We start from the raw sequence: 13,142 nt of genomic DNA, 5'->3' as shown, positions 1-13,142 counted from the left end.
TTAACCCTCTGCCTGACATGCCTTCCTGGGGTAGCTGCCACTGGGTTGATCTAAGAATTCTTCCATTGACCTAGCTTCTGCCTCTCGGAGCGGTGGATTAATTCCTCACCTACAAGTATAGAAAAACACCTTCCATCGGTAGCAGAGCCGTCTACACAACAGCACTATTGCAGCACCACAGGAGTTGTGCTCTTGTGCTGTAGTGCTGTGCTAAACTGGTTCAGTGTTTGTCTACACAGGAAAGCAGCCCTGGCATAACCCAAAGTGTGAACGTAAACTAAATCCTGTTAAGATAAACTGAAATAAGAGAGTCCAAACAGGGGTTTGCCCCAGTCTGAATTAATTGGCAACAAGTTTCATTTAAAGACAAATAACCCACTAACACCAAAATAAGAGCAATCAGACAGGGGTTTGCAAATGGATTCAAGCTGGTGAAATGTTCCTGTGCCGAGAAAGCTTAAGTTAAACCTATGCAAATGCTTTAATTGGGCACTCAAAATTAAGAGTAGCTAAAACTAGTTTAATTTAGCATTAAGATCATTAATAATAGCCGGTCTTAATCCAATTTATGTGTCCACACAATGAGGCTGCATTGACTTAACTAATGTGATGTAAAAACCAGTGTCATTAAATATATGCAATTTGACCGGAATCTCACAGAATTCATTTGTTTTTCTTAACTCCAAAGGGGCTGTCGCTTTGTGTGAAAATCTCAGCTGTCTTTTTAAAAATGAAAGTAAAGACAATGGGAAGAAAAAGTGAAGAACCAACCATAAGTGCTCAAAACCCAGATGGCAAAGAAAAAAAATTGCATTTTTCTCATGGTTTGGGGGAATCTGACTCATCGTTTTTGAACGCTTGGGATGGACAGTAGTTTTGATCTGCTCCTATAACATGCGAGGCTCTGTACAAATCCACGGCTACTGCCCCCAGGTACTGACACAAAAAGCTATGAGCAGCCCTCCCCTGTCACATCAGACTTTATTCCTCAAGGAGCCAGTAGAGTCCTGTCTTGCCAGACAGTGGCTGTACAGCAGTCAACAAACAATCTGGTAATAATTACAAAGCCCCTGGACTTTTTCTATTTGCTGTCTCCTCAGCATTCTTCTCTGCAATGCTCACTTTTCGATGTACTGATGGAGAGAAAATGCCATACGTATAGTAAGCAGCTGTAAAACATGTTGCTAGGTGGGAGGAAAAACTAAAGAAGATGCAAAGGGCAACCACAGAGACCAAAATGAACCCGCGGGTTCTATTGCCACTTTTGCAACAAACCCTGAAATTCGGTTTCTGATGCACTTGGGGGAATCAGGGCATAAAACAACAGAGCAGTTTCAATACCAGAATCTTTCAAAGCTCCTTTCCCAGGCTGACGGTAACTGTCCCCAGCAGCCTTTGGGAAGGGCAAGAGAGTGTTACAAGGGTGAAGAAACTGTAGCCCTGCTGTGACGTGCAGGATGTGTGGGAGCGGAGTGACTCACGGACCAGCACTCACTCATGTATTGAATGAAACTCTTGCCCAGAAATAATCTTCTAGATTTCAGGCACAAATATCTGCACATACTAAGTGCTGCATATTTACACAGGGGCCCACATCAGACTGGTGGCTTAATGCCTGATATAGGTCAGACAGGGGGACAAGCCACCTTTACGCTCTTCCCCCAATCAATCTTTAGCCCATAGATCCCCAAGACAACTCCAAGTTGCACTGACTGCCCCCAGCCCCAAGACCATGCTGTCTCCAGCCCTACACCAAAAGGTCTGAGGAGGAAGAGTCATCGTTCCCAGCTGGTGAACACTGTCTTTTCAAAGGAATAGTCCTGTGACACTGAGAGATTAACAACAACATATAGGATCATGAGCTTTCGTGGGTAAAACCCACTTCTTCAGATGAGTTGGAGTGGAAATAGCAGATAGAGATATAGATTTAGATATAAATACAGAAAAAACAGCAGAAGTAGTAGTTGTAGGACCCATGTTAATGATTAAGTGGGCTGGGCGTGTCCCATACATAGCTTTTGATGTGAACATGCAAATGTTAAAGGCAGGAGAAACTGGCTTTGTAGTGCGCCAACCAGTTAATGTCTTTATTCAAGCTCAGGGTAACTGACAGGACTACTCAGTTTTAAAGCTGCAAACTAACACAGCTACCCCTCTGAGACGGTCTTTTCAGCTGCTTTATGCAGCCGGAGCAGTTCAGAACAACTTGAATAGGGCCGAGGGGCTGGCCCTATACTGTACCACTCCAGTCTGGCTCCGACCAGAGAATTCTGACCACGTTTCCTAAGCGGCTCTGGGGGAGCAGTCGGCAGAGTTTCACTGCCTCCTCCTCTTGGGTTTAGCAGGCATTCAGATCAGCAGCCTAGGGAGCTCTGTCGGACAAGGCCATGTCCTCTCTGTTGCTCAGCATTCACCAACCCAGTGGGTGACGTAGTCGGCTTTGCACGGCTGATGCAACACACTTACGGAGCAGCCGAGGAAATGTCAAAGTGCGACAGACTGCGACATGCTTTCCTTGAACATCATGTGCTGTGCTTTGACTCCACACTCATTTCAATAGGGAAGATTGCTGGCAACTGACCCTCTTTTGCTTTTGAGACAGGCAAGCCAGGGGAGAAACAACTTTCAGCAAGTGGGGTGGGCAGGATGCAGCAGAGAGGGCGGGTGTGTCTACACTACAGCAACACGGGAGCAGCCCTAGACGAGCTGCCAGCAACTGGTGCCCTAGGTGAAACACGAGATCGGCGCCCCTGCCTCCAAAGCCCTCAGCGGCCGTTTATCTTGGCGCCCTAGGCGACCCGACTAGTTTGCCTGTATTGACGGCCACCACTGCTGCAATACAACTACCCCTCTGTAGCAGAGGTGTTTGGGCAGAAGGGTGTTTTTCCATCAATCCACCTCCAAGAGGGGGTAGTTCGTCTACTGGGAGATTTTGTTCTATGCAGCCCAGGCTGTAAGACAGTCCGTATTCGGCTCCATATTCTTACCAGCTGCTAGTTTTCTGCCCCCGCTTTTCCTGCCCTTGCTTGGCACCCCTGGGCCCTGCAATTTCAGACAGTCCCCAAAAGAGACAGCTCCTGCACTGCCCCTGCACTTCACACCGCAAGGGCCCCTGTTCTGACACAGGGTCTCTCTCCCCAAACGTGATCAATCCCCTTCCCAGGGCAGTACCCCCATTTTAAAGCCACACGGCCTCCGCTTCCCCCCACGGCAGGCAGGGACCCGGCGCTGCTTTCCCAGCTGTGCAGGGGAGCCCTGGACAGACAAGCGGTGGGGAGGGGGCTGGTCCTGCAGCTGCCCCGGCCCCCCCAGGCTCCAACCCAGCCCAGCCCTGGCCGGCTGCCCGGCACCGGAGCGTGCAGGGACGTTTGCTACGTGACTCGCCTGCTCCCCGCCATCCCCTGGGGCCCGGGGCTGGATGCGGCTGCGAGCTCCGGCCGGGATCCCGCCCCGCAGCTGGAGAGCCCAGCCCCGCGGCACGCTCCGGGGGCGTGCACAGCTCTGCTGGCCGCCGCTGGCCGGGGGCGGAGCCGCCGCCCGGGCGCTATAAGGCGCGGGGCCGCGGGCTGGAGAGCGGCGGTGCAGTGACAGCTGAGCGCGAAGCCGGATCCGCGATCGCTCGCTCGCTGCTTCCCCGCAGGGCACAGCGCTTTGGGGGTAAGTAGAGCGAGCTCCGGGGCTCGACCCACATTCTGGGAAAACAGGGCTGCAGGCTCGGGGGGCAGCCGGGCGGCTCTGCCTAGAGACCTCTCCCGGGGGTGGCATTCCCGAGAGGGCTTTGCATGGGTGCCCATCCCCGCCGCGTCCAGGCGCGGGTGCGTTTTCCTAGAGTGGACGCTAGGCAGCTCCGGCAAGAGCTGGCTGAGGGGCAGCCAGAGCCAGCAGGGAGCTATCGGGACAGCGGGCAGGGCCCCAGGTTGCAATAGGACAGAAACTGGAAGTTACTTTCATGGCTGCATTTGTGCAAGAGTCCCTGCCCCCCTAGGCAGATGCTGCTTCTCTTGGAAGCACCTCACTAGCTAGCAGCTGACCTGTGTCCTTTTGTTTTTCTCCCCCTCTTGCTCACCAGGTGACTTCCCAGCCTGAGGCATGGAGACCATGCAGGAGTTGATTCCCTTTGCCAAAGAAATGCTCCGCCAGAAGCCCACCAGCAAGATGGTCAAGATCTACATGCTGGGCAGCGTGCTGGCCTTCTTCGGGGTGGTCATTAGCCTGGTGGAGACGGTCTGCAGCCCTTTCGCTTCGGAGGAGCAGCTACAAGAGGAGGAGGAGAAACCTCCCCAGACAAAAGAGCCCCCAGAAACCAGCCCCCAGAAACATGGCGACGTGACTGTGGGGAAAAGCAAAGCGAAGGGTGCAATGCAGAGGGACTCCGTCATCAGACCGTGGGCTTCATGAGACAATCCAGCCACATGAGGTGCACAAGACACCTGTGGCCTGCTGGCTTTCCAGAGGCAGACTCCAGGAAAGCAACCCCAGGGACGCTCGAGAAGCGATTCTTTTATTTGCTGCCATGCAGCAGTGGGAAAAGGCCGCCTGTTGGCCATGGACCCTTTGGTCGGTATCAAAAGGTGTGAGGTGCATGGCACTTTGCATCCACCGGGGTTTTATTAGGAGTAAACTTCAGCTATATTTTGCATTCTAAATAAATATTTTATATACGTTACCATGCCTCTTTGTTTTGTAAATCTCCCAAGGGAGATGGAGTCTTAATTCAGTTACCCCTGCTGAAACAAATTCGTTGTAGGAGCAGCTTAACTGTTGTTGCCTTCCACTGAATACAAACACACACTGCAGTGTGACACCTGTGGTGGTTTGTTTTTCTGCTCCCTGGCTTTTGTTTGCTAAGACCTGCAGGTTTGGGGCTCCTACCTCTACCCCAAAAAACAATATACTGACTTCTTAATGCAAAACAGATACTGCTCACATCTCTAGATCTACAATTGTACCTTGAGATCGATTTTGGGGGGGAGGGGGCGGGTTAAGGAGGGAGGCAGAGGGTGTGTAGCCACATGTTGATCCCTGTGAGATGGGTGTAAATGTATCTCTGGTCTACTCTTTTTCTCAATAATAAAAAGAGCCTGATTCCCACCTCCATTTAATTGTGATGGTGCCTCGCTCAGGGACCTTGCTGTACATTGCTTACATAGCTCTCATAAGTACCCCATGGTACAGAGATGGTAACTGAGACACAGAGCAGTAAAGTGATTTGCCCACGGTTACCCACCAGGCCAGTAGCAGAGTTGTGGACAGACTCCATGAGGCCTAATCTAGTGCTCTACCCACTCAGACACACTGCTCCCAATTTCTCACCTGGAAGGCAGCACATCTTTGACCCCACACATTTTAATTAACAAGCTGCTATGTTACCACAGTCCTTTTAAAAAATATGATGGGTGTCCAAATGCTGCATAGAATACAAAGCTAGCCAACTCTCCCAGTCAGAAGTCATTGGGCCATCCAAATATGGAAGGGGCATGCCGTTTGAACTGCTGGTTTCTACTTGATAGACGCTGCAATAGTATGCCCAATCCCATACGTGAAGCAGGGTAAACATTTCTCACCCTACAGCCCTGCTGGCTACATGCTGGAGATAGGCAGGTTGTTTGCATGTTTTCCTTATGCTATGTCTAGATAAGACAGAGATAAAAGGGGGTAAGAAAGCAGGAAGTAACATGCTCTCACTAGAAAGACCATGTATAATTTTCTAAGTGCTAAATTTATTTTAAAAACATCCATCAACTTCTACCTTTCATCTGCGTAACCAGCACCTGCTGTCAAAAAGGGCCTACCATCGGGGGAGAACGTCCCTAGGGCTGCAAAAACTTCACATTCTGAATTAAACACCAGGGTGCACCTACATTGTCCGTCTGGGGGAAAAAAAACTGGGGGAAAAGTCAACCTAAAATAGCACTTGAGAAATACGGTGTTATGTGTCAATCAAGCATTCCTCAGGCTTCTAGTTTCCCAGACAAGACAGACCGGCCAGTGCCTCATTCACGTCTCTGGGTGTTGCATGTGCAAAGGGGAAGGCACAATTTAGCTTGAAGCTGAATTTAGCTGAACCATGTCCCAGAATAATGCCAGATCAAGGACCCTGATTGTTTTGCAGCATATATGGATCCTTATGAGACAGAAGGCTTATTGCCGTGGAAAGGAAAACTTTGGGGCCATACTTCAATCCCCTTGCTCGCCTTGCTGCCCAGTACTGCACCTTACTTAATCAGCTCACTGCAATCCAGTTTTGTTGTGTTTTGACAGCTCCTAAAACAGCATGGGCCTGAGCTATGCTTGGGACTTGTAGGGGCTACCGGTTTGGGTATGGTTTAAGTGAGAGAACAACTGAGTCTTGGCCCGTGTTCCCCATACTCTGAGCACTTGGGCAGTCAACCCAGGAGAGATTCAAATGCTGTCCAGGTGATTAACAGAGCACTCCCAGGTGGCACCATGTGTTTCTATTGGTGGTGCACAGCTACACAGGACTAAGTGCAAATAACAAAATTTATGCTGCACATAGATGGAAAAAATAGACGGAACACAGGTTTTAACTGTAGTTAAGTCTTTTTTGGCTTCACACGCTCTCAATATCTTTTTCATTCACAGGACTAGAACTATTTCACAGATAACACCTGGTACAGGATAATGGGGAAACCTAGAAAATGAAGAGAAACATTTCTTCTTTGCTGTCATGACAGGATATCCCTGGGATACAGAGTTCAGAGACTGAGCCTATATATTTGTTAGTCTCGACAGTGCTACGGGACTGCTCATTGTTTCTAAAGTTACAGACTCATGCAGCTACCCCTCAGACTTTTCTGTTGAGTGATCTGAATCTAATATGAGCCGGTGGTTATTTTTATCACTCCTCCCCCCCCCCCCCCCCCAACACCATGCAAAAGTGTATTTCATTTTGCCCATGACAGCTGGGAGAAGGCAATCCTGGCTTTCCATCCGTTCCCCCTGTTGAATCAAAATAGTGTTGTCTAATTTTCAGGGTTTAGGAGCTTAAAGCAGAGAGATTTGTGCAAAATAGCTGCACCTTAGGCAGCTAACTGGATTAGACGGCTAGAATAGCCATGGTTACGCCGGTATGTCTAGAATCTTCTGAGCGAGTCCTTCCTTCCAGGATGTTACCTTCTGATCTACCGTGATCCTGGAGGTCATTCCCTTGCAAGTATTTCTCCTCTGAGATCCATCAGAGATTAGGTCTGTATCTCATTGGCTCTGCAACATGAGTTTGCACTTAGTGCCCAGAAATCACTGGTTTTCTATAGCAGTGCAAGTTAGTGTCAGTGACTAACGTGCCATGCAAAAATGACAATGCAAAGTTTTCCATCAAGCAATGTGCTGTAATTGCAGCGCTTGTGAATTCAAAATAATGTCATGGTAACAATGGAGGGCTGCAGGAAACGCCAAGGAAAGAAGAGCAGGTTTCAGCAACCTCTCTTTGCACATTACGACTGCAATTTTCAAAGGGGCCTGTCATTTTGGTGGTTCAATTTTTGAGCCCTTAATTTCAGGCACTTGGCAATTTCATGCCCCTGGCCTCAAGGCACCCACAGCCAGGAATGCTTGTGACAGTTTTGGGGCTACACAAGCAGCACAAATACAATCTTTTGCAACTACATGCAATAAGCTCACTGTATCTGCCAGACACCGAGAACAAAGTGTTGTAACTGCATCATAAATAATCTTTTGCAACTTTTTTTTTTAATGTCAGTTATATCCCAATAGCCAAGAGCACTGGAATGGAATTGCTTAGAGTCTCAAACTGCTAGCTTTTCAGAGCTGCCTAACTTGCTCTTGGCAGGGTAGGCTCCGCATGGTTCAAGAGCCTCCCAACTAAATTTGGGACTTGAGCAATCAACACCTGGAGAGAAACAAGCAAGAGGTTTTTTCAAGGGTACAGGGAATGTAGCTGGTGTGCTGGGCTCCCCCAGGCCTCCAGTGTCAGGGCCTGGGGGCTTATCTTTCACAGGAGTGAGATGGGGTAGGTCAGTGTTTCTCAATCAGGGGTACTGGTGAGAAGTCTGGGGGGTGGGAGGACATGTCAACAGCTGTAATTTGGAGAAAACTGAAATGTTGTTTTAAGTTTTACAGCGCTGTATTATTTTGGTACTTTTTACATCCCAACATTTCATTGCCTGCCCTGCTATGATTAAGTTGTTTAAACCAATGTGTTGCAATGGTAGAAAAATAAATTGTGTGTCTGAAAACTGTAGGTACTGGGGGTACTTTTTTTTTTTTAAAAGGGGGTACTTCATAAAAAAAAGGTTGAGAAACACTGGGTTTGGTCAGCTATGAAAACCACAAACATCCTATTCCCCCCCATACTGGCGATGTGCAAACGCCCATGGTCCTAGTGAGCGGGGAACTCTCCTTGAGCCCTTCAAACAGGAATAGCATCTGAAACCTCCTCCGGACTGCCTTATAGGCCTTCCCACTCTCTACTAAGCACTGTCCCCATTTGGGATAAGGTTTACCAGCGAGGTGAGGTGCTCTGAGGAGAGGCGTGCCCGTCTCTTTGGACAAGTGCAGGCAGAGCTGTTCCCCTCCCTTCTCCTGGGAAAACTCGCAAGGTGAGACAGCTTTCCCTCAAATCCAGGTGCACTCCTCTAGGGGACAGACTGCCTCATCCCATCACCTCATCCAACTGCAACAGCTGCAATGGCCTCATAAAGGCTGGTAACACACCCAGGGGCTGCTGTGGAGACAAAACCACACAGAGATGCAGCAAATTCATATCCACTGGCCACTGTATTTCAGCTAACGGGCATGGGCCAGTTGCTTGTTTTTCTAAATGTCCTTCGTGCTCTCTCATGCATTCGACAGTTTCCCAGATCACCTCCAGAAACAACCAGTAGGGTTGCCAGATGGTTTCAACAAAAATACCGGACACACTTGACATTATATCACAATCTACATTACATCTTAGTTAGAAAAATACCAGACATTTTCTCATTTCTATTTTCTCAATTTGTTTCCAGAACAGAAAGCTCAAATACTGCACAGTCCGATTCAAAACCGGACACCTGGCAACCCTAACAACCAGTGGTTTGGGAGTGCTGAGTGAACTGACTGTCATCCCAGGCATACGGGCAGTCCTTCGGAGAGTGGAAGGCAAAGTGGACAATTCAAAGGGGCGCCTGGCCCTTTAAAGTGCCATCAGAGTGCTCCTCCACACAGCTTTGAGTGCTGGGGGAAGGGTGGAGAGGCACAGTGCCGTGGTCTGCCCCTTCCAGAAGCTGTCCACCCACCCCACACCCATTTGTTTTAGAGAGCACAGTCAGCTCCCAGAAGCCAAAGCTGTAGCGTTCCTTGCAGCCGTGTTCACACCTGAGATTGCCCAGTGATAGGGACAGGGTGGGGGAGGCTTTTGGTGTGTGGGGGGGGGGCCCTTCTTGATGCCCTACTGTCTACACTGTCCCTGCAGTTAGACCTTCACCCACAGGGCTCGCCTCGATGGCTACGTCGACACAAGCACATTTGGAACCTGTTTCTCAGAGCCCGTTCAGCTGCCCCAGGACCAGCAAAAGTTCTAGGGTGCCCAGGGCTCAGTCACTCCCGACACCGGGTTCCTGAAGGCCACGGATGCTGAAAAACAAACACGACGTTGTCTTGGGAGTTCAGGTGCCACGGCCCATTCGCTCTGGTGCCTGCGACCACCGGGCCTCGTAGCGCCATAGTGATGCTGAGTCCCGCCTTCAATGACTCAAGGCTAGGTTGTAATCAATAACGACAGGGGGGAAGTGAAATCCCATGTTCCCGAAGCCTCTCGTTAGTAAGCACAGGAAGTCTGGCTGGAGACATGAGCTTTTTCTTTACCATGAACAGAAACAAAACTGCTTTAAAAAAAAAAAAAGCTGTTTTAATTTCTGCCCAACTGTTGCAAAACCCTCCACTTTGCCTTGCCTGTCTACATTTCTTTCCCCTGTTCACTGTGTTTGCTTCTAATACTCAGGCCCGGGTGGACTGTGTGGGGAGGGAAGCTGCAACTGACCACCCATAAAAACACACCTTTACATTTTCATGAAACAGGTCTGGCCTTACCATGAGGTGAACTGAGGCGGCCGCCTCAGGTGCCAGACTGTGGGCAGGTGAGGGGGGGGGGAGCGCCATGAGGACCCAGAGTGTAGAAAGTTGTGTCTGCTGCTGGTGCATATGTAGGGAGCAGAGCAGTCCCATGAGAGGAGTAGAACAGGAAGATGGCAGAATTGAGACCTTTCAAAGTTTGGGCCTGAGCGAGGGGGCATGGGGGCATCATTTGAGCTCCCCACCTCAGGTGCCAAAATGTTGTGGGCCTGCCGTGTCATGAAATCATCCTTCTAATGGGCTATGGGTCTCAAGGAACGAAAAGCACCCCCTGTACACAGAAACAGCTATGTAGTCTGCATGCTGCCAAAACAGCTCCCTCAAGGGCACTCTCGCTTGCTCTCACACGTGCTTTACGATCAAGTTGCTGGTGTGTGGCTATGCACTGCGCATGTCTCTGAATTAATTTAGAAGCTACAGATAGAGAGGTGGCCCCTGGCACACGTGTGGGTGTGAGAAAAGTGACGAATAGTTATAAGATCTGCCCCTTTGGCAGGCCTTCCCAAGTGTGGAGAATGTGTTCATAGCAGCAGCTGGAGAGGTGCTATTTATGAACAACATTGTACATCTGGAGAGCAAACTGTGCTGCCTCTGTTTGGCCTCCAAACACATGAAACCGAAGTCACGCTCCGTGGCCAAAGGAAGATGGTGGCTGTTCAGAGTGAATCACGTTGCAGCTACCCGTGAGTGATAGCGAAAGTGCGATCAGAGTGGAACACAACAGGTCCATCATATCTCCCCACTGGAAAAGTCATTGAAAGCAAATGGTTACATTGTTCACAGCACAAATGCCAGGGAAGTGGTCGTGAACACATTGCACAAAAGCCATTTTCCACTGGAAAACTGTTTCGATGCAAAATACTCAACTTGGTCCTGAAAAATGACATAGTGACAAAAGGACAACGGAACGTCAGCACTTTCCTCAGGAAGGCAGTGTTAGTCTATAATCCACAGCACTGCCTTTGATACCCTGCCAAGGCGTGATCTGGGCAGTACCATATTAATTACACTAGCAGCTCACATTAAACCAGGGAGATGTTGCAAGCCCCTGCCAGGACAGAGAAATAGACACTCAAGAAAAACAGGCAGGAAATAACAATGCAAGGTCAAACCTGGAATCTGACATGCTTTAGGAAATGCTGCTAAACTTTTCTTTCCCCCATTACCTCCTCCTCATCAGATACCCCCATCCCAAAACGAACAAGTCAAACAGCCAAAGAACCAACATTTAAAAACTACCCTAAGCAAAGTTTTTACCCTGAGAAGGGAGAGAGCCAGGGACTCCATGGAGCTAAGGACTTCACTACAGATAGTCCCCGACTTAAGAACGAGTTATGTACCAAGCACTTGGTCGTAACTCAATGTGTTCGTAAGTCGGACCACATTCATTTCAATGGGGCCGCGCTATTCGTAAACACGGATCGCTGTTCGTAAGTCGGGGCCGCGCTTAATGGGAGGTTGGTCGTAAGTGCGGCTGGTCGCACGTCAGTGCGTTTGTAAGTTGGGGACTACCTGTATTGATTTTATACGGAAGGCAATCGGACAGCAAGGGGCTGGGAAGCAGTGTAAAATCAACCATTAAAGTAGGGGGATTAGTGAGGGGCGCTAAACCACAGGTGCCCAAACAGGAGGGGGGAACCTGGGTAGGGTGACAGAGCAAATGAAGGGAGCTCCCATTTCTGCATAGCTCCCAAAACAGGCTAATATGACCTGGGATTGCGTCACATACTCTGCTGTCTGGACAGGGCCGTGATGGGGTCCTATGCAGAGTGATTAAACTGATGCCCCTGTGCCCAATGGCAGCCTATAGTGTGGGCAGGAGAGGGGGATGATTTTTAGAGATGTGGTTTTATAATCATCAATAGCACACTAATGAAATATTTTAAATCGCATTTTCAACTCAGGTCCTGTTGACTAGCCCAGTCCATTCAGACACTGACAGTATGTACCTGGGGTTGGCAAATGCCTGTTACATGGTGTCATTGTCAGTTTAAGTGGCTCTTTCACAGGTTCGATGTGCTGCTGAGAGCTCTGGCAGGCTGTGTCACTTGTAAGTTAGCTAGATCCTCTCTGGAGGAAGCAGAGCCACAGAACACGGATAGGAAGTAAGACCCAGCGGTGCCCCAAATTTTCAGGGCCCCTACTCAGTTGCATATGGATAAGGAAGGCTCTGTCTTTGGAGACACCACACCAGGAATACGGGGACTCCACTCTGTTACAGGTAAATGTTCAGATAAAGTGACAGGATGGAGAGCTATATAAGGAACAGAATGGACCTCAATCTGTCCAGTTTGGCAAAATAATGGGCAGATTCTAATCCTCGGTAAGTATTGGAAAGGAGTCCTGTGCCAAGCCGGGGGTTGGGGGAGATGAGGGGGAAGCAACTGGCATAACAGGAAGCAATTAGAAAATGGGATATTTGGACAAATAGCAAGATGGCAAAGACTCTTGAGTGAGAGCCAGGCTGCAGAAAAGCCTCCCAGGAATACGAAGGAAGATCCACTGTTTCAAAGGTGTAAATTCACCTGGGTAAAAGATGAGGAAATGTCCTGTCCTGTCCTGTCCAGGGGACAAACCTGCCTTGCTGGAGAAGGATGGGACCAGCTGGGGCATTTTCCACCTCCAGATCCCATACAGAGATGGTAAATCCAACTCACTAGCTCCCCACGTTTCCATACCAACCAATGCCACCAATGGTTTCCTCCGGAAAAAAGCCCAGTTAATGGGAAATATTATGGGGACAGTAGCCCTGTTCCACTTGCCCAAGGTGTGTATTAGCCCCTCCCCCTGCCCAGCTGTTGCAATTCGTGCCAAGAGTGGCAGGTGGGTTAGAGATTGAAAGCAGCAGCACGTCAGCCTTATGGGGGGAGGGTCAGGTCCCAGCTGACATGGCGGGGCAGCCCACAAACCAAGTGGGGCTCTCAATCCTACACATTTCACCAGCCCTGCCCCTTATGTTGTTTTCACCATTAAAAAAAGCTGTCGGGGCAGAAGCTCCTTCCCCGCCCCCCGCCCCTTCACAGGCTTCTGTGTGTGAGCCCCAGCCCAAA

At 49.4% G+C, this 13,142-nt stretch overlaps 2 protein-coding genes across 4 annotated transcripts in view; one reads left to right on the top strand and one right to left on the bottom strand.

Moving 5' to 3' along the window:
- The window catches only part of LAMB3 (laminin subunit beta 3), a 132,997-nt gene that overhangs the window by 66,808 nt on the left and 53,047 nt on the right, over nt 1-13,142 (bottom strand). The gene's annotated exons all lie outside the window — the stretch shown is intronic.
- G0S2 (G0/G1 switch 2) lies at nt 3,500-4,666 on the top strand. Its single transcript, XM_075910087.1, has 2 exons — nt 3,500-3,657; nt 4,070-4,666. Exon 2 carries the CDS (start codon nt 4,090-4,092, stop codon nt 4,396-4,398), a length of 309 nt encoding a protein of 102 aa, XP_075766202.1. The 5' UTR covers nt 3,500-3,657; nt 4,070-4,089; the 3' UTR covers nt 4,399-4,666.

Source organism: Pelodiscus sinensis, chromosome 27, assembly GCF_049634645.1.
Source record: "Pelodiscus sinensis isolate JC-2024 chromosome 27, ASM4963464v1, whole genome shotgun sequence".
NCBI lineage: Eukaryota > Metazoa > Chordata > Testudines > Trionychidae > Pelodiscus > Pelodiscus sinensis.
The sequence above is the reverse complement of the archived record's forward strand: the minus strand, read 5'-3'. Positions and strand labels throughout refer to the sequence as shown.

Coding starts and splice junctions, on each gene's coding strand:
- G0S2 (XM_075910087.1), top strand. CDS start 4,090: ATGGAGACCATGCAGGAGTTGATTCCCTTTGCCAAAGAAATGCTCCGC.